The following is a 26,858-nucleotide window of genomic DNA, read 5'->3' as shown; positions in this document are numbered from 1 at the left end:
GGCCGATCCGCTCTGTGTGCACATGCCATAACCCTACCCCTAACCCTAACCCTACCCGTAACCCTAACCCTACCCCTAACCCTACCCCTAGTTCTAACCCTAACCCTAGTGGAAAAAGAAAAAAAAATATTTTCTTTATTTTATTATTGTCCCTACCTATGGGGGTGATAAAGGGGGGGGTTTATTTATTATTTTTTTATTTTGATCGCTGTGTTAGAACCTACCACAGCGGTCAAAATGTACCTGTAACGAATCTGCCAGCCTGCAGATTCGGCGGGCGCACTGAGCATGCGCCCGCCATCTTGGAAGATGGCGGCGCCCAGGGAGAAGACGGACCGACTTCGGGAGGATCGGTAAGTATGAGGGGGTGGTGAGGGGGTGGATCGGAGCACAGGGGGGGGGATCGGAGGACGGGGGGAGCGGACAGGAGCACGGGGGAGCGGGCAGGAGGACGGGGAAGCGGACAGGAGGACGGAGAGGACCGGGCCACATAACGGACGACTGGGGAGGAGATCGGGGGCGGTGGGGGGGGGCCAGAACATGATTTCCAGCCATGGCAGATGCTATTGCAGCATCGGCCATGGCTGGATTGCAATATTTCACCATTTTCATAGGTGAAATATTGCAAATTGCTCTGATTGGCTGTTGCACTTTCAACAGCCAATCAGAGCGATCGTAGCCACGTGGGGGCAAAGCCACCCCCCCTAGGCTGAAGTACAACTCCCCCTCTCCCTGCAGATCGGGTAAAATAGGAATTAACCCTTTCACCCGATCTGCAGGGATGCGATCATTCCATGACGCCGCATAGGCGTCATGGGTCGGGAAGGGGTTAAGGAGCATTCACCAGAACAGGCATACAACCACACACACACGATTACAGGTTTATACTAGCGCGCGGCCATGCGAGCCTTTTATAGCTGAAGCACTCCGGGACCTTCCTAGTGGTCCAATAGGAGCTGCCACAGGACCTGAGCATGTGACCCCCGAACTCCAATGAGAGGTCGTCCCTTGGGCATGCTCAGAAGAAGAAAAGCAGGACTTAGTCCCTGAAACGCCTGCTCACCGCTGATCAGTGCTGGTTACAATGACTGAGCCTGGAAGGACAGCAGTAACCAAGCGCACAGTATCTGCCTGAGCCAGACGCTGGGACCGACGTCTCTGCTGAGCAGGCTCCACTGCAGCTGGAGGAGAATGGGAGACCGCAGCAGAGATGGTTCAAGATTCCCCCTGTGCAGCGGTGGGAACTTGACACCTAACACACCTTACCGTGAATCCACAGTGATCCCCATACACTGGCACCATATAGTGACCCCATACACTGTCCACTATACAATGATACCATACAGTGACCCCATACACTGTCCACTATACAATGATACCATACAGTGACCCCATACACTGACACCACACAGTGACCCCATACACTGTCCACTATACACAGACACCATACAGTGACAGCGCTTTATCGCTACATCTTACCTGCTTAGAAGGACTGGAGCAGCCGATGGCCACTGGGGTGAAGCAATGTTTAGTGGAGGTGAAATGTACATAGCGTTGATCTTTCTCTACTGTCACCCCAATGAAGTTGAGCTGGAATGGTAGATAATGATATGAACGCTTCAATGAAATGTGACAGTATATAGAATCTGAATAGGGCACAAAACACTGGTACAGACATCTGACCTCTCACATTCACACCACCAGGGGGAGCTTATGAGCCTTCTGCATACGGTGCTATAGTTGATTTCAGTGTAGAAATTGTATGCAGTGAGCTCCCCCTAGTGGTCACTTCAGGTAGCCACAATGTAACTAATGCTGTGTGTGCTCTGAATGCGAATAATTACTCTGGTGGTACATACCAAAATCTCCCGGCCATGTGAGACCTTTAAGAGGACAGGCAGGCGGTCAGTCCCGACAAAATCATGTCTGCAGAAACAGATAAAAACAGAAATGTCCAAAATCCAGAGTTTTGTAACTTTTTGTGGAGCGCACTACACTCGTGGTACAATCATTAACTTTTATTTGCTTTTTGTAAAAAAAAATATTAATTTGTAACCTAAACCCCAAAATTACGCATACAATAATCAACATGTAAATCTGTTGAATATTCACCCCATGGAAATGTAAAAAAGATGCCGTATCCTTAAGGCTCCAAACAGCAGCATCCTTAAGAAATTAAAGGGTTGCTCCAGCCCCATCACTTCCACACCTGGACATGAGCAACGTTGATGATGTCCTGTTGACAGGTGTCGCCAAGACGCATGCCGGGCCGACAGGTTTAGAGAAATTGTGCTAGAATGACATCGGCCAGCCGTCTATGGCTTCATGCAGTCATCTGTTCACAGAATGCATCAATGGCGCTCACCCTACAAACATGGAGGCAAATGGCACCAGAACAGCCCTTTAATAGAGTGAATGATGTGCAGGTTGTACAACATGACGGTATATGTTCTGTAAATTTGCACTATGACTATTGTATGTGTCGGGGCCTATGGTGCTTCATGCTCACCTGTACGTCAGCTGAAGCGTTTCCTGCTCGCCGGGCTTCAGATTCCCTGATTTCGGGCTGATGGTGAACAGTTTATTGTCCTGAATTCTCATCTGGTGAATCTCACTGGGGTCAAATTCCCAGGTCTCAGCCCAGAACTCCAGCTCAATCTGCTGATCCGCGGGAAACAAAAAATCCCTACAGAAGAGCACAAACCTCAAATACAACAGAGCAACAGGTAAGGAGAAAAAGGAAAAATATATTCTAAGTTGCCCAGGTTATAAATGACCAAATGGCCCCATTGTGGCAGCAACAGGTAGCACCTGACCCTTGTCATGTTAAAAGGGTTTGTCCTGCTACATACATTTATGCATCGGGAGGTGAGCTGTGAAGAGGCCATCGCATCTGCATTTACCTGCCGGGACAAGTGAACGAGATCAGCAGTGTGCTATTCTGTCTGCATGTACCTGCTGGGATCAGTGCATGATCAGTCCTATACTGTCTGCACATACCGGCCAAAACGAGTGCACGATCAGCAGTGTGCTATCCTGTCTGCATGTACCTGCCAGGACAAGTGCACGATCAGCAGTGTGCTATCCTGTCTGCATGTACCTGCCAGGACGAGTGCACGATCAGCAGTGTGCTATCCTGTCTGCATGTACCTGCTGGGATCAGTGCATGATCAGTCCTATACTGTCTGCACATACCGGCCAAAACGAGTGAACGATCAGCAGTGTGCTATCCTGTCTGCATGTACCTGCCAGGACGAGTGCACGATCAGCAGTGTGCTATCCTGTCTGCATGTACTTGCCAGGACGAGTGCACGATCAGCAGTGTGCTATCCTGTCTGCATGTACCTGCCAGGACGAGTGCACAATCAGCAGTGTGCTATCCTGTCTGCATGTACCTGCCAGGATGAGTGCACGATCAGCAGTGTGCTATCCTGTCTGCATGTACCTGCCAGGACAAGTGCACGATCAGCAGTGTGCTATCCTGTCTGCATGTACCTGCCAGGATGAGTGCACGATCAGCAGTGTGCTATCCTGTCTGCATGTACCTGCCAGGACGAGTGCACGATCAGCAGTGTGCTATCCTGTCTGCATGTACCTGCCAGGAGGAGTGCACGATCAGCAGTGTGCTATCCTGTCTGCATGTACCTGCCAGGATGAGTGCACGATCAGCAGTGTGCTATCCGGTCTGCATGTACCTGCCAGGACGAGTGCACGAACAGCAGTGTGCTATCCTGTCTGCATGTACCTGCCAGGACGAGTGCACAATCAGCAGTGTGCTATCCTGTCTGCATGTACCTGCCAGGATGAGTGCATGGCTAGCAGGTACTGTGCAGATACAACCTCATCAGTATGGCTCACCTCCGGATGCTGTTGTGAGCTGCATGAGACAACCCCTCTAAGGGCAAATTTACAGGCTGCGATTTTCAGAAAATTGCTGCAAAGTGAGAAAAATGTGGCATTTCCAGCATGTGGCATTAAATAATGCAGGTATATACACCGCCATTGTGCCAGTCCTCACCAAACAAATGTGAGGAATAGGCGAGAATGCTACAACTGCAGAAAAAATACCAAAACTCTATTGCAGCTAAGGAAAAATGTACTGAGCTTTTGTCTGAGCCCATGTGGATGGTGAGTTTTTCAGCTTCTATCCCTGGTGCTGTGTGGCGGCCATCATTGCCGTGCCTGTAGCATGGTGGGAGCTGGAGCTGAGGGGGCTTTGCCTTGCACCTTGGGTTCTGTCAGGTGTCTGGGTCGCTCCCCATGCCGGTGCGGTATTGCAGTTGGAGCCCAGTGCTGCAGCTTTAAGGTCAGGGACCCACTAGGAGGTTCGCAGTGACACGTTAGAGCTTCAGTTTTGGACATTTTTCCTTAGCCGCTATAGACCAGTGTATGAGTTTTGGATGTGCGGCCCCGGGTCTCATGTTACACGAGGAGGGGATGCTCCGGCCATAGTGTTGTACAATCACTCACCATCTTACAGGTAATACGCCTTTATTCTCCAATAGAAGCAGAGCCACAAACGGTTCAGACCCTACGGGGGCGGCTCCGAAATTAAAGTCTAGGAGGACCGGAGTGTTTACAGAGGGACATCGGCGGATGCTGTGTGGAAAAAGTACAAAAATGCATGATATCCTGTTTTTAGAGAGTTTAGGCTTTATGCATAGTAAACACATCGGCCTCATCTTCCAGCTGTAATACCCAGATAGGCGTTACCTGTGTCGTGTGGGCACCCGGTATAGCAGCTCTCCTGGGGTGGGGTCACTTTGCAGGCAGGAATTTAACCTTTCCAGAGAAAAGAGTTTCCAGAGCTGGGTCTTGCTAAGGGCACTAGCGCCTCCCGCAGGACATGCGTCCACCACAGAGAAGGTTGGGTATACACCCTGTGCCGTCACTGTACATAGGAACCGCTCCTCGCTGGTGGCACGGACAGGATCCAGAGCTGCAAAGAGAGAACGGTCAACTCCAGGACACAAAGAACCTGCAGGTAATGAATATTCATCACAGGTTACTTCTGTTAATGGGGAGCAGAAAAACATGGCTGCTGGTGTCCACAAACAGCGCCACTCCCGCACCCAGGTTGTGTGTGGTATGACAGTTTATCCCTGATCACTAGAGTGGAGTTGTAATATCTGATACCTTATACACCCTGGCTAAGGAACCCAAAGAAACCTGGCCCTGCTAAATGGCACAAGCCGTCAGTATCAATGTATCTAAGCCCCTGAAGAGAAATGAGAAAATACCCCCAAAGATTAATTACACACAGTGCTGCCTATAAGAAGCACAACAGGACAGTGTGTCCCCCATACAGATATCGCTCGTCATACTGACAATTTAGGGGTTTTAATTTTGCATTTTTTTTTTTTTTTTTGGGGGGGGGGGGTCAAATGTTACCTTCAAAGCTGTATAACACACATCTTTTTGCTTTTATCAATGCAGCACGCTTGGGCGTCTTTGACATTTTTTCTACAGGCTTCTCTATGGGAAAAATGCCTGAAAATGAGGATACAAAGAGCGCCCCCTGCTGTTCTTGATTCTATCTTAGACTGTCGCTGCTCTAGTGATCAATCCTCCACTCTAGTGATCAATCCTCCGCTCTAGTGATCAATCCTCCACTCTAGTGATCAATCCGCAGCTCCAGTGATCAATCTGCCACTCTAGTGATCAAGTGATCAATCCTCTGCTCTAGTGATCAATCCTCCACTCTAGTGATCAATCCTCCACTCTAGTGATCAACCCACAGCTCCAGTGATCAATCCTCCGCTCTAGCGATCAATCCTCCGCTCTAGTGATCAATCCGCAGCTCCAGTGATCAATCCGCCACTCTAGTGATCAAGTAATCAATCCTCCGCTCTAGTGATTAATCCTCCACTCCAGTGATCAATCCGCAGCGCTGCTCCAGTGATCAATCCGCCGCTCCAGTGATCAATCCGCCGCTCCAGTGATCATTCCACCGCTCTAGTGATCAATCCTCTGCTCTAGTGATCAATCTTCCACTCTAGTGATCAATCTGCAGCTCCAGTGATCAATCCGCCACTCTAGTGATCAATCCTCCGCTCTAGTGATCAATCCTCCACTCTAGTGATCAATCCTCCACTCTAGTGATCAATCCGCAGCTCCAGTGATCAATCCGCCACTCTAGTGATCAATCCTCCGCTCTAGTGATCAATCCGCTGCTCCAGTGATCAATCCGCAGCTCCAGTGATCAATCCGCAGCTCCAGTGATCAATCCGCTGTTCCAGTGATCATTCCGCCGCTCCAGTGATCAATCCGCAGCTCCAGTGATCAATCCGCTGCTCCAGTGATCATTCCGCCGCTCCAGTGATCAATCCACCACTCCAGTGATTAATCCGCCGCTCCAGTGATCATTTCGCCGCTCCAGTGATCAATCCTCTGCTCTAGTGATCAATCCTCCACTCTAGTGATCAATCCTCCACTCTAGTGATCAATCTGCAGCTCCAGTGATCAATCCGCCACTCTAATGATCAAGTGATCAATCCTCCGCTCTAGTGATGGTTCCGCCGCTCCAGTGATCAATCCGCCGCTCCAGTGTTCATTCCGCCGCTCCAGTGATCAATCCGCTGCTCCAGTGATCATTCCGCCGCTCTAGTGATCAATCTGCAGCTCCAGTGATCAATCCGCCGCTCCAGTGATCAATCCGCCGCTCCAGTGATCAATCCACCGCTCCAGTGATCAATACGCCGCTCCAGTGATCAATACGCGGCTCCAGTGATCAATCCGCGGCTCCAGTGATCAATCCGCGGCTCCAGTGATCAAGTGATCAATCCTCCGCTCTAGTGATCAAGCCGCTGCTCCAGTGATCAATCCGCAGCTCCAGTGATCAATCTGCAGCTCCAGTGATCAATCCGCTGCTCCAGTGATCAATCCGCCGCTCCAGTGATGGTTCCGTGGCTCCAGTGATCAATCCGCCGCTCCAGTGATCAATCCGCCGCTCCAGTGATCAATCCGCCGCTCCAGTGATGGTTCCGCGGCTCCAGTGATCAATCCGCCGCCGCTCCAGTGATCAATCCGCCGCTCCAGTGAAGGAAGCTGCTTGGTGACATAGAAACAAACGCACCTTTAGGGGAGAGGATGCAGTAGTGGATGGACCAGATGTAGGAGACCCGGCGGGCAGGGCGAGCGGTGACCCAGATCCTCAGCTTGGTACGTGCAGGCAGGCTGCCCTTCTGTTGTTCAAACTCCAGAGCTGTAGAGGAAAGGACAGAGAATGTGGCACAAAGCTACAGTCATATGGTATATGGTTATGTGGTATATGATCGTGTAGTATACGGTCATGTGGTGTACGGTCATGTGGTGTACGGTCATGTGGTGTACGGTCACGTGGTGTACGGTCACGTGGTGTACGGTCGGGTGGTGTACGGTCATGTGGTGTACGGTCATGTGGTGTACGGTCATGTGGTGTAGTCGGGTGGTGTACGGTCATGTGGTGTACGGTCATGTGGTGTACGGTCATGTGATGTACGGTCGTGTGGTGTACGGTCGTGTGGTGTACGGTCATGTCGTGTGCGGTCATGTGGTGTACAGTCGGGTGGTGTACGGTCACATGGTGTACGGTCACGTGGTGTACGGTCATGTGGTGTACAGTCGGGTGGTGTACGGTCATGTGGTGTACGGTTATGTGGTGTACAGTCGGGTGGTGTACGGTCATGTGGTGTACGGTCACGTGGTGTACGGTCATGTGGTGTACAGTCGGGTGGTGTACGGTCACGTGGTGTACGGTCGTGTGGTGTACGGTCGTGTGGTGTACGGTCATGTGGTATGCAGTCATGTGGTGTACGGTCACGTGGTGTACGGTCATGTGGTGTACGGTCGGGTGGTGTACGGTCATGTGGTGTACGGTCATGTGGTGTACGGTCGTGTGGTGTACGGTCGTGTGGTGTACGGTCATGTGGTGTACGGTCACGTGGTGTACGGTCATGTGGTGTACAGTCGGGTGGTGTACGGTCATGTGGTGTACGGTCATGTGGTGTACGGTCATGTGGTGCACGGTCGGGTGGTGTACGGTCATGTGGTGTACGGTCATGTGGTGCACGGTCGGGTGGTGTACGGTCATGTGGTGTACGGTCATGTGGTGTACGGTCATGTGGTGTACGGTCACGTAGTGTACGGTCATGTGGTGTACGGTCATGTGGTGTACAGTCGGGTGGTGTACGGTCAGCTCCGGACGGTGCTTCACTTATATCTGCCTACAGAAAGAGAAAATGCTGCATATAGCCATTGCTGTATTCACATGATACAATCAAAAGTGTTTTTTTTGCAACATCTTTTGCAGAAACTGTGACAAAAACCTCGAATGAATGGACCATATGACTACAGTTTTCTGTGATAAATTGTATACAACAGTTTTAATAATATCTTACATACAATTTTTATTTTGGAATAAATCATACTTTGGAATAGGTAAAAGGCCTATACAGTGTCAGATGGTGTTAGAGGGCTGCGGATTACTCTGGGATTCAAGTTTAAAGGGATCCTGACTGTATGCTAGTGAGGCAGGACTAGTCCGGCTAGGCGTCTCTCCCCCGGACTAGTCCTACCCGGGATCTTCTAATCAGGCCTCCCCGGGTGTGACTGACAGCCTGTATACAAGGCTGTAAGAGCGTTGTGCTCATGTGGGGTTTTCATAATTTTTTCAAAACAAACCAATACGCTGTGCCACAATTTCAGAATAAAACTATTAGGAAAAAAAGTGACATTACACTTAGGTCTCAGTTGTGACCTCCGGCAGCTGTGTGTTTTTTAGCCTATGGATATAAACAGGAATGTTTAACAAATAAAGTAAGAAAGTTTCTGAACTTTTGTCTATAAATGCCTAGAATTTATTTTTGGCATTTCCCCAAGTTACTCACCCACAGGGTCAGTGATCACGTCGTCCGGGTCACAGGGCCCAGAAATCTGCTGTTTAGCGCTGAGCGTATACTCCAGGGTGCAGTCACCATCATTACAGAGAAGCAGATCATAGGACTGAAAACTCCCAACCAGAACATTGCCCAAGTCGATCGACGCCTGCTCCGTCTGGAGAAGAAAAGGAGTTTTACATCAGGAGTATTGCTGGGGAGTATAGCACGGAAGGACAGAGTCTTGCCCAACGCTGCCGCCTGACTTACCGACAACCATCCTGTGCAGCCCTCGCCAGTGAGGCGCAAGGTGGAGTGGTTCTGGGGGCTTTGATCATCCAGCCATGACAGTACAGTGGCTTTAATGAAGTAATTTCTCTCTTCTTGAGGCACAAATGACCACTTCTGTGACTGGCAATCGAGAAATCACAGTTTAACCCCGACACGAGCCTGCTTAGAAGTCATCATTTTTGACAGCACAAGTACAGAAGTACGGGACATGTGCTGCCAACAACGACAGTTTTTGAGCACAGAAGGATTATCCCCATCTTCATAGATGGATATTGTTGGGTGAAGCTTGTAAAAATAAGCACTTCTGCAATTTACTGCAATTCTTAACACAATAACACTTTTCTGTTGTTTACAACTCGTTGTCTAGGAGACCGTCCACCACTGCTGTCTATCTTGTAAGCACTATGCTGCAACTGGCTGCTGTGATTTGTAGATAAGTGCGCTCCAGTGATCCTAGCCTGCTTCAGAACAGTGTTTACAAGCTCAAGAGTAAAGAGCTTGTAAGCACTGCATATGTTCTGCTGTGGAGCAGCGGTGGTCGGTGTGCCAAGCAACGAGCTGTAAGTAAAAGGATAGTGTTAATATTTCAAAAATTGTGAGTCAGGACACCCAATACACATTAGAAAACTGTTCAATCCTGAAAAAAAACCCGTTGGTTTTGGGCGACTTTTATCCATTGTGTTTAAGGGGCACCATAAGCAGTATGGTCTGGGCCAATGCTACAAAACATCTGACAACAAGCCAGCTTCTCAATTATGTGACCGCTCACCAGGATTTCATTAGGTCTGATAATTCCTGATCTTGGATGAACTGATATGTATTGCATGTGTTCTTGCTGGATCCTCCACTCGAAGTGCACGGGGACTCTGGAGACGTTCCTTATGGAATAGCAGCACTCAGACTGGCTGCCCACGCAGGTCGGCTTAAAGAATAGTTTTCCTTCTGTCTCTAGAGATAGTTGTGGAGTTTCCGCTCGACAGAACAACACGACCTCCTATAGAAGAAAAGGTACAGAGAAATAGAAGTGGATGTAATCTCTCCATTACTAGATATATGCTCCATATAACCAGAGCTTTCTGATCAATGAGTCAATGACAGGCTGGGAGTCCTGTGGACAACAACCCCCAGCGTGGCCCAACAAAGAAATGTTGGGCCATGTTGTAGTCACCCAGCAAAAAAATCTAAGGTCGGGGGAGATAACTGCATTTCTAGGTTTGAGGAGCTGGCCATCATCTTGTTTTTCCCGAAACTAACACTGGAAGGCTTTTTACATAAGACTAGGAAATGCTCCTGGCACAGATGTTAAACATAGAGTCTATGTGCATGGCGTCTTTTCAGGTAGATTCTGCCCGGAATCCACCTGATAAAGCGCTGCAACACAGCCCCATAACATGTACATAATGTACAGCAATGTCAAAACGACATAGTGCATATGTTCGGTCTTATGCTAGGAAACCCTGAAGTGGTTAAAAGAAGAGACAAGCTCATACACACGGCGGCTCCGCTCGGAAGTCGCCCGCTTCCTATACTCGGCAGCACAGCGTAAAAGATGCCGGTGGCAAAGCCACTTCCGATAAATGACCGCTGGTGTTATCCTGGGAAAACTCGGCGGCTGCACCAGCAGTGTGCACGAACACTTACACAGCTCCATTTACCCACCGGAGGCAAAAAAACTGTGACACAGGAACCATGTAAAAAAAAAACCAAATGTTATGCTTTTTTTGAACAGATTGTGTTTTTCTGCTTAAGGTCAATTCAACTGATAATTATGTTGCATTTTTCACACTGAAACATAGAAAGAATTGACATGAAACGTAGTAAAACCTCGCCATGTGCACCATGACTAACTGAAATCAGTAGAAACATTATGTAAAGGGTTTTAAGTGTTTTTCAACACAGATTGTGGATAAAATCCTGCTTTAAAATCCCGTGTGTGACCAGTGAACATACCAACGAGAACAACTCCTATTGAGGGCTCCATTGGTGCAGGGAAGACTCACCTGAGTGTAGTCAGGGCTGCAGTTTAGCTGCAGCGGCACAGTGTGTTTCACTAGTCCACCATCACTCGGACTGGTCCTCACTAGTAAAATCTGATGGGATCCAGGGTCCAGGCGACCAGATCTTGGTTTCACTTGGACCTCAGGGCAGCTGCTCTCATCAATCACATATGTCATTACAGTCGGTCCTATATTCTGTAGCAGCAGAGTCCGATGTGTGTGGTCATCTGATTTAGCCGGTGGAAAAAGCTGTGACAAATGGTTAGAATGTGAAGCTTCATGTCTTACATGTTTCCAATAAATCCAACTTTTACTGTTCTTACCATCCGTGGAGAATCCAGAACACACCTGGGTACAAAATGTTCTTGTCCCAATGCAAAAGTGTGTCCCCTCGCTCGAAGCGTAATGCACCACGGAGGACAAATAGTGATCTCCTTCACGTTGCGGTAGTCACGCTGAACCTGCAAGACAAGTGATCGATCAGGATTGGAGAGTCTGGCCGTATATTTCATAGTCAATTGACACAGTTGTATCTTTGATCTTCTTAATTACTGTTAAGGCCCTTTAGAAATAAGCAAATCAAGCGTCTCCCATTTGCTCACCTTATAAAATACGAAGCCCTCCAGTTCAGCAGCATACAAGGTATTGACTTGTGTTGGGTGAAAGATCGCTCTGAAGGCCGTGGACTTGAGTGGAGGTATCTCAGTGCGCTCCGGGGAGATCCAGAAGGGGCTGCCAGGCTTGCAGGTCCAGATAATGGTCACCTTTCCTTTAGTGTGATTGGTCAGAGAGAGAGGAAGAGGTTCCTGAGAGCTGCAGTCACAGCGGCCGAAGTCAAAGTGTCTGGTGCTGGCTGTGATATGGGGGGTCGGCTTGGAGGCCTCGAGATTAAACTCATCATGGAAGTATTCGGTGGAGGCATTAGCGAGGGCACACGTCTCTGGAGACGGGTAATTTGCATCCTGGAATAAAGAAATAAGACAATATCAGACTAAAAATTCTATGATAATTGAAAATAAATAAATAAAATTATACTAATGTTCATATATCTGTAGGACTACGGCGGTGTCCTGCGCTGACCTTGGGTGCAGGATTTGTCTCTGGCACTTATACATACCTCTTTCATTTCTATTACACTTTAATTTTGACAAACGTTGCAGAAAATATCAATTCCAAAAAAGCTATTTTTTTTTAATGTACACCAAACACCATGAGTGATGCAACAGGTAAAAGGTGTTGTCCTGATGTTACCAAAAATTTGTGTAATATTTAAACTTTTAGAACTTATATTTAATAAAGATTATTTATGGGAAAAGAGTGCATTTGTGTGGACTTTTACCTACTATTATTTTTAAATATAATGCAATGGCTCATATCTATATGCCAGTATATTACCCTGAGTACAGATATTACGCATACCGAATGACTAAGTACATCCTAAAAACAGCACAAGTAGTATGGTGGCCCCAGAGTCCTTCACTGCTCTGGGTGGTCTACCCATGTAAGGTCGGGGCCCCTGTCATGTCACAGAGATTCCCTGCAATACAGAGGGACCCATCACAATCTCTCCCACCTACACCTTCCCATAGTTTGATGATACGCATGCTGCGAACCAAAATAGATTTCTATAGTCCGTGTAGACAAAAATGAGGGGATGACAAGGTAGATGTCACGGTTCCACCCCTCAGTGTGTCTGGGATGCAGTGACAGCTCGGCCTTCCAATCTGGTATAGGGGTGTGCTGAAGCTGTCGGTACTTTGATTAACAGCTTGGCCATCCAATCTGAGACTGTGAAGCGTCGGCTGTCTCCATGTATTCACTATTCCAGGTAATTGCCATGCTACTTAACTGAGCTGTCTCCCAGAACTCTACCAGACATACATTCAGCCTGTGAGGTTTGTGCTCTCCTGTGCCTTGAGTTCTGTGTGCTTGATCTGTTGCCTGACCTTGGACTTCGTTCTGACCATCCGCCTGTTTAACCCCTTCAGCTCTGATCCGTTATCCTCCCGGTACTCTGACCTTGGAATGTTACCTGACTACGCTTTTGTCTCTTCCTTCTGTTTATGACGTACCCTCCTGGCTTCTGACCTTGGACTCCTTGACCACTCTGACTCACGGCTTGGCCGTGAAAAGCGACTAGCGTCACAGTAGAATTGAAGACTATAGAAGAAGACTATAAAGCTCGGAAGAGGAATCCCATCCACACTTGATGGAATAACCTGTGCAGATTTTAGGCCACGCTGCAAATGTCTAAATCCATGGCATGTAATATATCACCGATACAAATCTCACCGGTTCTAGGAGAGCGAGCGCTCCGCTGGTGTCTGCGCTGAGTGCTCCGCTTTCCAACATGGCGTCCAGGACGTCAGGAGAGTAAACAGACAGACCACGCGCCATATTAGTTCTGTAGATAGAAAGATGTTTTGGAAGCACAATGGCGGGTTTATCCATATCCGAGTGACAAGTGCCGATCACATCCACAAACAGAGGATCCTAGACAAAGCAGAGGGAGTGTCATCCACAAATGTCCCTAATAAGATAAATATTAACAGCAAGCAAATATTTATTATGGGGCTACCTGGTGATGGATGAGACAGGCGACCCTCCGATAATGTGGGATCGGGTGCACCGGAGAGAAGATGATCTTTATGCTCCGAGTCTCCTTAGCACCCAGGTTCCCATAGAGAGGATCGAAGGAGAAAACGCTTTCACTGCTGTCTATGTCAAACTGGTAGATGGCGGGAACCTCCGAGGAGTTGGTGATTTCCAAGGTCCGGGCGGCCTTCTCTCCCAATTGTAACAAACCAAAATTCACTAAAGATGTCTGGAGACAAACAAAGGGCCCTGCAAAATAATGATCCAAATAGGTGAGAGACAGATACGGACTGGGACTGAAATTCCGCCCTGGCATTTGAAATCACACAGGCCCATGCTGTCCTCATCCCCAAGCACCAGATGGGATATATTAGTAATATTACCCTGCATGGAGGAAAGGAAGATTTACTACAAGACCAATATTTGTAATGATACCTCCGTCACAACTGTTAACAGTATGGGTGTCTTGAGAACACAGATTCTGATGACAACGAAGCAGACAAGGTGGCCAACAACCAGACAGGCCCTTCTGGCATTTGCCAGAATTGCCAGATGGCCAGTCCAGCCCTGGTGAGAGACATGTCTGACTGCACTGAATACATCAGTAAGTCCTCAGTGAAGTCGGGGTTCTTTTATGGTCGTTATTAATAACATTGTAGAGCGGAGGTCCATGACCTTTTATAAGTCGCGATTCACTGTGCCATAGTACAGGTGGTTGTGTAGAGCCACAGTGAACGTTAAAGGGGTTGTTCACCAGTTTGATATTGATGAGCTATCATTTGGAGAGGTGCTCGATATTATATCGGTGGGGGTACGACACCAGGACCCTCCATGATCGGATGATTGTAGCTTCAGTGTTGGCAAAGGTAAACAGAGAGTGGAGTCCACAGCGCAGTACATAGTGTAGTGGCCATCCATGGGTACTGCAGCTCGGCTCCTATTCACTTTAATAGGTGAGCTGCAGTACCCAATAAAAGTCACTACCTAATTATTATTATTTATTATTATATTTATTATTATTACCTAATGAACAGATCTTGGGTGTCCCAGCTCTGTTCACCATTTACCTCCAGCTAATAATAGGTGTCAGACCACCACTGATCTAATAAGTAATGGCTAACCCCTTAGAAGTCTATTAAACATAACCAAACTGTAAAACTCTTAACCTGAAGTAAGCTGTCAATTACCATCTTCTGACTATGTAAAGTACCAGTAATACTATGACCGCCAGGAGGTACATGCAGTGGCCCAGGAGGTACTTAGAGAGACCCGGGAGGTACAAGCAGAGGCCAAGGAGGTACATACGGAGACCCGGGAGGTACATACAGGGGCCTGGGTAATACACACAGAGGGCCAGGGAGGTACCTGAAGAGGCCGGGGAGGTAGATGCAGAGGCCCAGGAGGTGCATGCAGAGGCCCAGGAGGTGCATGCAGAGGCCCAGGAGGTGCATGCAGAGGCCCAGGAGGTGCATGCAGAGGCCCGGGAGGTGCATGCAGAGGCCCGGGAGGTGCATGCAGAGGCCCGGGAGGTGCATGCAGAGGCCCGGGAGGTGCATGCAGAGGCCCGGGAGGTGCATGCAGAGCCCAAGGAGGTACATGCAGAGGCCCGGGAGGTGCATGCAGAGGCCCAGGAAGTACATGCAGAGGCCCGGGAGGTGCATGAAGAGGCCCAGGAGGTACAAGCAGAGGTGCAGGAGGTACATGCAGAGGCCCGCGAGGTACATGCAGAGGCCCAGGAGATGCATGCAGAGGCCCAGGAGGTGCATGCAGATGCCCAAGGGGTGCATGCAGAGGCCCAGGAGGTGCATGCAGTGGCTGAGGAGGTGCATGCAGAGGCCAGAGATGCATGCAGAGGCCCAGGAGGTGCATGCAGAGGCCCAGGAGGTGCATGCAGAGGCCCAGGAGATGCATGCAGAGGCGCAGGAGGTGCATGCAGAGGCCAGAGATGCATGCAGAGGCCCAGGAGGTGCATGCAGAGGCCAGAGATGCATGCAGAGGCCCAGTAGGTGCATGCAGAGGCCCAGGAAGTGCATGCAGAGGCCAGAGATGCATGCAGAGGCCCAGGAGGTGCATGCAGAGGCCCAGGAGGTGCATGCAGAGGCCCAGGAGGTGCATGCAGAGGCCAGAGATGCATGCAGAAGCCCGGGAGGTGCATGCAGAAGCCCGGGAGGTGCATGCAGAGGCCCGGGAGGTGCATGCAGAGGCCCAGGAGGTGCATGCAGAGCCCAAGGAGGTACATGCAGAGGCCCGGGAGGTGCATGCAGAGGCCCAGGAAGTACATGCAGAGGCCCGGGAGGTGCATGCAGAGGCCCAGGAGGTACAAGCAGAGGTGCAGGAGGTACATGCAGAGGCCCGCGAGGTAAATGCAGAGGCCCAGGAGATGCATGCAGAGGCCAGAGATGCATGCAGAGGCCCAGGAGGTGCATGCAGATGCCCAAGGGGTGCATGCAGAGGCCCAGGAGGTGCATGGAGTGGCTGAGGAGGTGCATGCAGAGGCCCAGGAGGTGCATGCAGAGGCCCAGGAGATGCATGCAGAGGCGCAGGAGGTGCATGCAGAGGCCAGAGATGCATGCAGAGGCCCAGGAGGTGCATGCAGAGGCCCAGGAGGTGCATGCAGAGGCCAGAGATGCATGCAGAGGCCCAGTAGGTGCATGCAGAGGCCCAGGAAGTGCATGCAGAGGCCAGAGGTGCATGCAGAGGCCCAGGAGGTGCATGCAGAGGCCCAGGAGCTGCATGCAGAGGCCCAGGAGGTGCATGCAGAGGCCAGAGATGCATGCAGAAGCCCAGGAGGTGCATGCAGAGGCCGGCAGATACATACAGAGGGGCCGGAGGAGCAAGCAGAGATGGGGAAACACTGTACAGCACTAGGGAACATAGTGCCTAATATTATTACCTTTACATGTTCCAGAAACCTTGAGCACTGTCCTCGTGAGATTCCCCGCTGGAATAACATGAAAATAGTCCACGTTCTCCAAGCCCACGATACGTGGTCGATACTGCAGGGGAACTCGCTGCTTCCCTTGGGCGGGAACGACCCCACGGACCACTTCACAAGAAAAGTTACTGTCCACTTGGGAAGAGCGTTTCTCTTGTTCAATCCGGAATGGAGAATCCACCTACAGGTGCAGGGATGTAAGATGATCACAGCAGTCTATGACATACAAAATGCCATAAAAAGTGATCACAATGTTGTATTTACCCCAAAATGGTGAAACAAATCAAATTATTTTTTTTTTTACAACGTTGAGAAATTTTTTTAGCCACTAAAATAGTAAAACATAAAACAACACACGTTTGGGATCGCTGTAATTGTACTGAGCTGGAGAATTATGTTTCCAGGTTGTTTTCACCACATAATGAACGTCATAAAAAAACGAAAACCCAGAAAACAATAGGATTGCTTTTTTTAGCATTTCACACAACTTCCAACTTGGAATTTTGGCCCAATTTTCAGTACGTTATATAGTTGTCAATTTATTCTTACATTTCCAGGGGGAATAATAGAGTGACAGCAAAGGGCCGGTAGAGACATTGTTTAGGATTGATCACATTTATCTTAGGGGTTTAGAAACAAGGACTCAGATACGACACTTCTAGACTCCTGCCCTACGATACAGTACGCACCATAGACAGGTTGTGTATTTCAATGACTTTTTCCACTACTGTGCTCACTCCTACAGATCCGAAATCCAGAAGTGGTCCTCCATCTTCCTTCTTTTCACAGGACATGTCTGGCACCGTCACTAGGAGATGGGGATACTTTGCTACGACAAGTAACATACTAAAGTTAGTTACTTGGATTTATGAAAAAATTCTGGGCCCCAATATATCAGGGCCCCCCAACAATCATGTGACATCTAGAATAGTGAGACCTCCAGAGACAAAGATCCAGCAGCTTCACTGTGATGTCACTGACCGAGACCTTTCAATCTACGAGTTTACGAATCTGCTAGGATTAGTGCCCAGATCTGTGTCTGTGGCCGCTACACAGAACCACCTCTTACCTGCCGAAATCCTTGGCTCTTCTCTTGATTAGCCGGTCTGGCATGACATCGTATAACGCCATAGCTATGATGTCAGTGATGATAACTGCTTTATTGTTATCCCCTACACCGCAGCCCGGTGACCACCCAAAGCAGCTGGCGCAATTCACTTATATTGGGCTGACTGCCGTTCTCTGCGCCCCCGCCATCAGCTGTGCAGGGAACTGCTGCCAGCTCAATTTAAGGACTCTGCAGCTCTGAATTAGGGTAGTGCTGAAGCCCCTTTATCAGGATTGTGGCGAGTCCAGGGGGTCAGGCCGCACTAATCAAAAAATAATAGTACATTCCAGCGATATGTCATCAGTATCTGAGATAGGAAGACTCCTTTACAGCAGATATGCTACTGGTACATCCAGTTTTCTATCTAATATATTTTCGCAGTGCTCTGGCATCAGATTCCTGAATGGAGCAAACACTCGGCTTCACTTCGTCTTACCGATTGCAGTAAACTGAATGATTCTTTTATATTCTTCTCGTTCTCCAAAGTGACATGTTGCAGTTGCAGTATACACAAGGGCAATCTGTGGTTGGAATATGATTCTGGTCCGAATCTCGCACCTGGGATCAATGACGCCGCTGGCCGGCATCAGGAGGAAAGGCTCTGGCACGTCCCAAAGGAACCGAGTCTGCAAGTCACTGAGGAGGCAAAGCGTACAACATATAATGGGGCATTAAAATGGAAGCGCACGGTGGCTCAGTGGCTAACCCTGCAGCCTTCAAACCCCACCAAGGACAACATCTGCAAAGAGTTTGTATGTTCTCCCCGTGTTTGCGTGGGTTTCCTCCGGGTTCTCCGGTTTCCTCCCACACTCCAAAGACATACTGATAGGGAATTTAGATTGTGAGCCCCATTGGGGACAGTGATGGTAATGTACGCAAAGCGCTGCGGAATCAATGGTGCTGTATAAGCAAAGCATAATAATAATAGATTTCTAATTGACATGGATATCGTACATCACAATGGAGAAAGTGATTCCTTACCTTACATTACGCAGGACGAATGCAGCCTCTGATGTGTCATACACGGCGCAGGTGGGGAGACTGAGGTCTTCAGGGAATAGCAGCTCGTGGTGGGTGAGAGTGGCACATAACGCCACTGAGAAACTGCCATCTTCTGTCTCAAAAGTGATTGCATCTTCGTAATCCCGCTGTAAATTTACAGCCAGTGCAAAATCAGCAAGAATCACATGTAATGATTGCATAATGAAGTGTTCTGCAAATAACATACATTGTGCCGCAGATTCCTGCTTGCTGTCTCTGAAAGGAAATAACATTTTTTATTTCTAGAAGCTGAAAACCTGTTCTGACCTAATAATTCACTGAGGGTTTGTTACAATTGTGTCTAGTGTAGAAAATCCTTTGTGAGATAACTACAGTATATCATAATATCATAAATCTCTTTCCTTTGTATGAGATTGGAGTCAAAACAGTATTGCCAAAAGTGTAAATAAATACAGGGTGGCGATGGAGACTATGCAGTGCAAGTCTATGGGGAGAAGCATAAGATATGGGCAAATTTTCAGCTTCTATAAGGAAATAAGAATCTTCTATACAGCAAGCAGAAATCCTAAGGTCACATAGGGAGCAGCAGAAAGTTGCAGAAGTTTGTATTCTACAATCACATGCCATTTCTGTGACCACTAGATGGCGGTATAAGACAAGCATCTGAAAAACTTTGGTGTAATTCTGGCAACATGAGCGCTACCTAAATAATCACCGACCAGGCGTCTATGGGAGAGAGCGAGTAATACCTTCTCCAAGGGGCAGAATGTGATCGGCAAAGTAAAGGACGTTCCTGCATTCAGTGTGACCGTCTGCGGGAACAGAGTCTTGAAGAAGGTGGTGACGGGAGGACTGCGAGACAGATAGAACAATACAGACGATTATTAGCCTTTGTATATCTGAGGGTATACAGTATGTATGGGCAACCCAAAACTACCACCCCGGTACCCCGAGTGCAGCTTGAATGTACCCACTCCTGTGTGTTACATGTGTCAGTTTATTAACACCCTCAATCTTGTCATTACATTCATTTGCAATCCCAAGTTTCAAAGTGACATAGTTCTGGGGTCCCAGCTCTGCACGGATCCATTCCTGGGGGACCCAAATGCAAGATCATTATTCAGTAGGAATGCGGTTTCAGTCTAAGATACAGTAAAACATGTTTGAGACAATTACCCCAAACCGCATTGGAAAGTGGTCTTCAGGGGGTGGAGAAAGTTCAGATAAGACATGGAGGAAGTGAAAATCTGTAAGAGGATATCTGGACTGGATAATAAGGTGGTCTTCTCATACAGGTGGGCTTTTGGAGAGGCTTCACTGTAAATATATAGATTAACCTCTAGTTGTGGTAACAGGCAGATGCAGTTTCTGTATGGGGTGGGGGGGTCAGTGCTCAGAGCTAAAGGAAAGAAGCATCAGACCCTTATCGAGAACGTTAGGTAAATGCTCCAGATCCCCTGGACAGATGAAAAATGTCTAATTAATGGGGTCCGACTTCTGGGACCTTCACAAGAACAGAGATCACAAATTCACTGTGTAAATGGAGCAGTTGTGAGCATCTGCGACCACCGTTCCATTCATGGTCTATAGGAGTGGTGGTCGCACATGCTCCCTTCTGCACCATTTATCATGTATACCGAGCAAGGTGATAAATAATGTATTTGGGATACCCCCTTTGCAGGGGTCTTCCCAAATATAACACTGATCACCTAATGATGGGATATGTGATGTCTGTCCCATGGGGGCCCCACTAACAATTACCTTAACAGTGGTTCTGCTTCATGATCACATTGAATCAACGTTTGTAAAGGGTGGCAATGGAGTATATGCAGTGCAAGTCTATGGGGGGACAGACAAATGAGGGACACTATCCCCGTCCTAGTGATCAGTGGGGTACAAACAGTGGGCCCCAGGAACTAGACACCTATCATGTGGATAATTGTACAGTACGTCCACATGGGACTAAGTCACAAAATAGGCAAAACTTGCTTGGATTTGGTGTCATCTGAATGGAGTCGTTTGGCAGCAAATCAGCAGTGTGAATGTACAAGATGCGAGGGGAATGCAGAGCCGCAGGATTTCCTTCTCCCAAAACAAAAGAGTCAAAGTACTAACCTCACCATGTACCCAAATACCAAGGCCCAGGCTAAGTGGCTTCTTGGGGTCCCCCTGAGACCCCTGTTCCCTTTCTGTCATCACCTGAATTTTATCTTCCGTTTCCTCAGTCGGACATTTTTCAGGGTAAGATTCTTGGTGCTTTCCTTTCCTAGTTCCCAGTTCTGCCATTGTAGACGTTTGCAAACCTCGAACCCCAAGATGTTGTCCTTCTCTTTCACCTTCCTGCGTATAACAGAGCGTGGCTGAGCCTCCGAGGAGACGCGTCTCTGTAATACACAAATGGCCAGAGGGGGGTCACAGTCTGTCCTTACATAGGACTGCTCCTGGGCGCTATGGATGGGTTATACACTCACCAGCTTGATTGAGGGGCTCCGGCTCTGTCCCCCAAACGGACTGGAGTCCAAAGGTCTCATGTGAACTGGTCCACGCATCGTACCCCAAATTCTGCAGTGAATACAGCTCCTTGTGAAACGTCAGCCTACGGAGCAGAGAGAAGAAACAAAGAAAACAGTGCAGTCAGGCGCTATACAGTGGGTACGGAAAGTATTCAGACCCCTTTAAATTGGAGGGACCCCTCCTCTGACTGGAGGGACCCCTAGACCTCTGACTGGAGGGACCCCTAGACCTCTGACTGGAGGGACCCCTAGACCTCTGACTGGAGGGACCCCCAGACCTCTGACTGGAGGGACCCCTAGACCTCTGACTGGAGGGACCCCCAGACCTCTGACTGGAGGGACCCCTAGACCTCTGACTGGAGGGACCCCCAGACCTCTGACTGGAGGGACCCCTAGACCTCTGACTGGAGGGACCCCTATAGGGGGACTTGTGCAGCCATATTGTAGAATTAAAGGGACAATTCCACTAAAATGCACTAATGACAGGTCAATAAGTGGGTGTCTGATCACTAGGACCCCAACACTAACCAGGTCCAGGGCTGATCCATATAACTAGGCAGGGCACAGGCTACAGCTCCGGGGCCAGTAGTAACGTCACAAGTCGTGTCTGTCTCCTGTATAAAACCCCCCACAAGCCATTAACACCTGGTCAGACGCTGCAGACATCAGTATCAGCTGCGGTTCTGGTGACTTTCTGTCCTCACCGCTCGCTCGTCTTGCTGGCAGCCATGATCCGTCTCCTAGGTAACGGGACGCGGCTCTGTGTGGCAGTGAAGAGCGTTGCTTGGCAACCACGGCAGCCGCGCGGGGTCAAATCCGTGAGAAGGCGAAGCAGTAAAGAATGCGCTGGTGACGCAAATTCTCCCGCTCCATGTGGTGAATGACGCACAGTGTGAATGTACGAGTCTGCTGAGCGGTAAGCAGACAGGGATGAGCTGATGGTGCCTCATAATAACCTACATGTCAGGTATTTGTATGTAGCAGGGTGAAGATCTGCTCACAGTCTGTTTCCTTTTGGCAGGAGAGGCGCCACTGAGGAAACAAGGGGTCAGCGAGGGGTTAAATGCAGATGTAGAGGTAAGATGGCGCCATGCCAGCGATATAGAGGAGCAACCATGGAAAATGCCTCCAAAACCGCCATTTTTCCTCTCACGGCCCCCAGTGGTATCGGGCCCCGTAGCTACAGGGCCCAGCTGCTGTAGTCATGGAAACAAGGCTGGCTCCTGTATGTGGGCCCCTGGAAGGCAGAGTCCCGGGGCCACTTTCCGCCGTCGCTTTTCCCTCCTCGCCTTCCAGGAGCCAGAACTTCTGATTTTCTGGTTGTTCCTGTTACATTGGGGGATTTTTTCGTTCTGAGCTGTTGTTTTTATCGTTACTGTCTTGGGTGCGTGTGATGTTCTGGTCTCCTGTCATTCCAGAAATGACCCCGGCAGAGCGCGCACAAGAGACGCGGATCATGTGTGAACGGCGCCCAAGGCCTCAGCGGATGTGTGAACGGCGCCCAAGGCCTCACTCAGACGCCGCACTCAGACGCCGCTTTACACTGATGCTCCATCACTCAGACGCCGCTTTACACTGATGCTCCATCACTCAGACGCCGCTTTACACTGATGCTCCATCACTCAGACGCCGCTTTACACTGATGCTCCATCGCTCAGACGCCGCTTTACACTGATGCTCCATCGCTCAGACGCCGCTTTACACTGATGCTCCATCGCTCAGACGCCGCTTTACACTGATGCTCCATCGCTCAGACGCCGCTTTACACTGATGCTCCATCGCTCAGACGCCGCTTTACACTGATGCTCCATCGCTCAGACGCCGCTTTACACTGATGCTCCATCGCTCAGACGCCGCTTTACACTGATGCTCCATCGCTCAGACGCCGCTTTACACTGATGCTCCATCGCTCAGACGCCGCTTTACACTGAGGCTCCATCGCTCAGACGCCGCTTTACACTGAGGCTCCATCGCTCAGACGCCGCTTTACACTGAGGCTCCATCACTCAGACGCCGCTTTACACTGAGGCTCCATCACTCAGACGCCGCTTTACACTGAGGCTCCATCACTCAGACGCCGCTTTACACTGAGGCTCCATCACTCAGACGCCACTTTAGGCCGGGATCACACATGCGAGAAAAACGTCCGTGTCTCGCATGTGAAACCCAAGCTCTGGCACCGGCACTGTGGAGCGGAGTGTGCGGCCGCATAGGAACACATGGAGCCGCACGCTCCGCTCCCAAGTGCCGGCGCCAGAGCTTGGGTTTCACATGCGAGACATGGACGTGTTTCTCGCATGTGTGATCCCGGCCTTACACTGATGCTCCATCACTCAGACGCCGCTTTACACTGAGGCTCCATCACTTAGACGCCGCTTACACTGATGCTCCATCACTTAGACGCCGCTTACACTGATGCTCCATCGCTCAGACGCCGCTTTACACTGAGGCTCCATCGCTCAGACGCCGCTTTACACTGAGGCTCCATCGCTCAGACGCCGCTTTACACTGAGGCTCCATCACTCAGACGCCGCTTTACACTGAGGCTCCATCACTCAGACGCCGCTTTACACTGAGGCTCCATCACTCAGACGCCGCTTTACACTGAGGCTCCATCACTCAGACGCCACTTTAGGCCGGGATCACACATGCGAGAAAAACGTCCGTGTCTCGCATGTGAAACCCAAGCTCTGGCACCGGCACTGTGGAGCGAAGTGTGCGGCCGCATAGGAACACATGGAGCCGCACGCTCCGCTCCCAAGTGCCGGCGCCAGAGCTTGGGTTTCACATGCGAGACATGGACGTGTTTCTCGCATGTGTGATCCCGGCCTTACACTGATGCTCCATCACTCAGACGCCGCTTTACACTGAGGCTCCATCACTTAGACGCCGCTTACACTGATGCTCCATCACTTAGACGCCGCTTACACTGATGCTCCATCACTCAGACGCCGCTTTACACTGATGCTCCATCACTCAGACGCCGCTTTACACTGATGCTCCATCACTCAGACGCCGCTTTACACTGATGCTCCATCACTCAGACGCCGCTTTACACTGATGCTCCATCACTCAGACGCCGCTTTACACTGATGCTCCATCACTCAGACGCCGCTTTACACTGATGCTCCATCACTCAGACGCCGCTTTACACTGATGCTCCATCACTCAGACGCCGCTTTACACTGATGCTCCATCACTCAGACGCCGCTTTACACTGATGCTCCATCACTCAGACGCCGCTTTGCACTGATGCTCCATGCATCTCTCACAGTCCAGGTTCTCACCTCCATTTTTTTTTTTCAATTCTGTCCAATTTGCAGATCAATGTGAAAAAACGAAACGGAAATCACAATGACGGCGGCCAAGTGTCATGAAAGCTGCACGTTCTTACACCAGGTACACGAAACTTGGAATTTTATTTTCTATATGCAAATTTAAAAAAAAAACTTATGATAAAATGCAAAAAAACAAAAAACAAAAGTGAGTGAAAATTTTATATATATATATAAAAAAAAAATCTACTAAAACCCTTGACATCTGAATGAGAGCTTAGGACTTGTCCACACACTGCGATTTATTTCCCCCCTACATTCTTTGACTTGTGGAAACTTCTCCGGTCTATGCACTGCCCAATCAAAAGGCAGAAAAAAAACCCTCTAACTCTAACTTACCGGTATTTCTGCGGGAAATACACTTTATTTACTGTTCATATCAGGAGGTTTTGAAAAATTACTGATGGGGGAAAAAAATGAAAGTGCACGTCGCTTCTTCTATGAAGATGATCCTGAATAAACTTCTCCAAACTATGCACCGTCCAATCAAAAGGCGGCAAAAAAATAATTGTCTAAAACTTTTCAGGAAACTTTTCAAGAAATGAAAAACTCAGCAAAACCGGAGCGTTTCCTGAAGAGGTTTCTGCTTGGAAAAACTCCTGTTTTTTTAACGTTACAGAAAACTCCTTGTGAATAAAGCCTAAGGCTATGTTCCCACGTTGCGTTTTTGCTGAAGTTTTTTTTTTCCTGCTGGCAAAGCCTGCTTTTTTTTTAATTTTTTTGCTGCGTTTTTTTAGATGCATTGGTCTCTTGTGCATGCTGATACAGTTTAGTTCTAGTTCCTGAGTTTTCTGCACCAAAGGCGCAGCAATAACTGATAACCTGCGTTTTTGCACTTAATCATGCTGAAAGAAGTGACATGTAGTTTTTTTTTTAAAAAAAGCAGCCATTTTCCAATTCAGTCAGGAAAAAAACAACAATGCGTGTATGAGATTTTGGAAATCTCATAGCTTTTGCTGGTAGTGTAAGATGCAGCTTTTTAATTTGCATAAAAAAATGCAACGTGTGAACATAACCTAAGGCTGGGGCCACACAGCGACAGTGGGGTCCTGGTGTCGCATTGTAACCTGCGACCGATCATAACAGAGTTGCAAATATTTTCCAAATGTATTTTGACTTTTTTTGTAGCAAGTTGATTGCCACAGACTTCAATGTGACTGTGACAATTATTTTTGGTGATGTGACTTGTCTGAAAATTGCGACACATGTAACGTAAATTGGTGTCATTAGCGGTAAGACGGGGCAGAAGATAAATGAGATCCGGGCTAATCAGATCCCGACTTTCATTGATTCTCAGCCACTAATAATGGAGTCTCGCGGCTTTTCGTGCGTGTGGCGCAGATTGCAGGTGTATTTTATAAACGGAGAGCGGATCAGTGTTTAAGACTCGGGGATAAGTGGAATTAATGAAGCACTAATGAGATCAGTCTGTGTATACACGGTGAGTCATGCTCCACAGGGGCCATAAATCAGCGCTCCCGGGCCAAGCAGCAGAACTGGGCCCTCTGCCCGTCTCTCCCAAGCACAGCCATAAATAAAAAAAGGCCACTGCACGGCTCCTGACGGCCGCTCTCACTGCAGGAATTACAGCAGCACATTCATCACTTTAATGCTTGTACTTTGCAAATTAAAGCTGTCACCGCGCAGCAAGGAGCGCAATTTAAATCTTTGATGTCCTTCCATTTTCACTGCCCCCCCCCCCCCTCACTTATCATTCTTCTCTATGAATCTTCACTGGCTGACAAGTGTCTCTATCCTGGTACAAGTGTTTGTCTTCCAGATGTTGTCCAGAGTGGGAATTATATATATATTTTTTACATTTAAGAAGGAAATTGACCCCAAAAAAACATTGGCCTAGAATCCTACAGCTCATGTATGCTGGTCGCCGGCCTGTGCGTCACTGCATGGAGGCCATGCAGCAAAGTACTAGGTTCCATCAGCCCTATAAGATCCCAAATATTCCACCCCCACCCCCAATGTCCCAGATTCCTTAAGGGTATGTGCACACGTTGCAGATTTTTCTGCTCAGATTCCAAAAAATCCACAGGTAAAACACCCTGCGAATCTACCGCAGTTTTGTGCCAATTTCACCTGCGTTTTTACACCTGCGGATTCCAATTATGGAACAGGTGTGAAACACTGCGGAATCCGCACAAAGAATAAACCGCAGCATGTGCACTGCGGATTTGGTTTTCCATAGGTTTACATTGTACTGTAAACCGCATGG

The 26,858-nt window shown here is 48.8% G+C and overlaps 1 protein-coding gene and 1 long non-coding RNA gene across 4 annotated transcripts in view; one reads left to right on the top strand and one right to left on the bottom strand.

The window, feature by feature from the left end:
* CFAP65 (cilia and flagella associated protein 65) overlaps nucleotides 1–22,076 on the bottom strand; it is a 52,090-nt gene extending 30,014 nt beyond the window's left edge. The window contains exons 1-22 of one of the 3 annotated variants that reach the window (XM_077273176.1): nucleotides 21,942–22,076; nucleotides 21,255–21,379; nucleotides 20,983–21,167; nucleotides 19,533–19,635; nucleotides 18,763–18,929; nucleotides 18,218–18,417; nucleotides 17,363–17,502; nucleotides 16,632–16,854; nucleotides 13,722–13,987; nucleotides 13,436–13,636; nucleotides 11,746–12,105; nucleotides 11,467–11,604; nucleotides 11,147–11,392; nucleotides 9,916–10,140; nucleotides 9,126–9,266; nucleotides 8,868–9,033; nucleotides 7,076–7,204; nucleotides 4,714–4,939; nucleotides 4,471–4,599; nucleotides 2,510–2,686; nucleotides 1,860–1,926; nucleotides 1,480–1,590 (exon numbers count right to left, since the gene is read on the bottom strand). In XM_077273176.1, coding sequence (XP_077129291.1) covers nucleotides 1,480–1,590; nucleotides 1,860–1,926; nucleotides 2,510–2,686; nucleotides 4,471–4,599; nucleotides 4,714–4,939; nucleotides 7,076–7,204; nucleotides 8,868–9,033; nucleotides 9,126–9,266; nucleotides 9,916–10,140; nucleotides 11,147–11,392; nucleotides 11,467–11,604; nucleotides 11,746–12,105; nucleotides 13,436–13,636; nucleotides 13,722–13,987; nucleotides 16,632–16,854; nucleotides 17,363–17,502; nucleotides 18,218–18,417; nucleotides 18,763–18,929; nucleotides 19,533–19,635; nucleotides 20,983–21,167; nucleotides 21,255–21,332 — 3,678 coding nt within the window. In that variant the 5' untranslated portion in view covers nucleotides 21,333–21,379; nucleotides 21,942–22,076. The other 2 variants (XM_077273178.1, XM_077273177.1) reach the window with 2 other exon arrangements.
* Nucleotides 22,077–22,163: 87 nt separating this feature from the next.
* The window catches only part of LOC143784662 (uncharacterized), a 260,577-nt gene continuing 255,882 nt past the window's right edge, over nucleotides 22,164–26,858 (top strand). The window contains exons 1-3 of the long non-coding RNA XR_013217867.1: nucleotides 22,164–22,212; nucleotides 22,318–22,373; nucleotides 24,620–24,695. This is a non-coding gene — a long non-coding RNA (uncharacterized LOC143784662). The remainder of the gene's footprint in view (nucleotides 22,213–22,317; nucleotides 22,374–24,619; nucleotides 24,696–26,858) is intronic.

The sequence above is a fragment of the Ranitomeya variabilis genome, chromosome 7 (genome assembly GCF_051348905.1).
Source record: "Ranitomeya variabilis isolate aRanVar5 chromosome 7, aRanVar5.hap1, whole genome shotgun sequence".
Taxonomy (NCBI): Eukaryota; Metazoa; Chordata; class Amphibia; order Anura; family Dendrobatidae; genus Ranitomeya; species Ranitomeya variabilis.
This window is presented reverse-complemented; position numbering and strand designations above follow the sequence as displayed.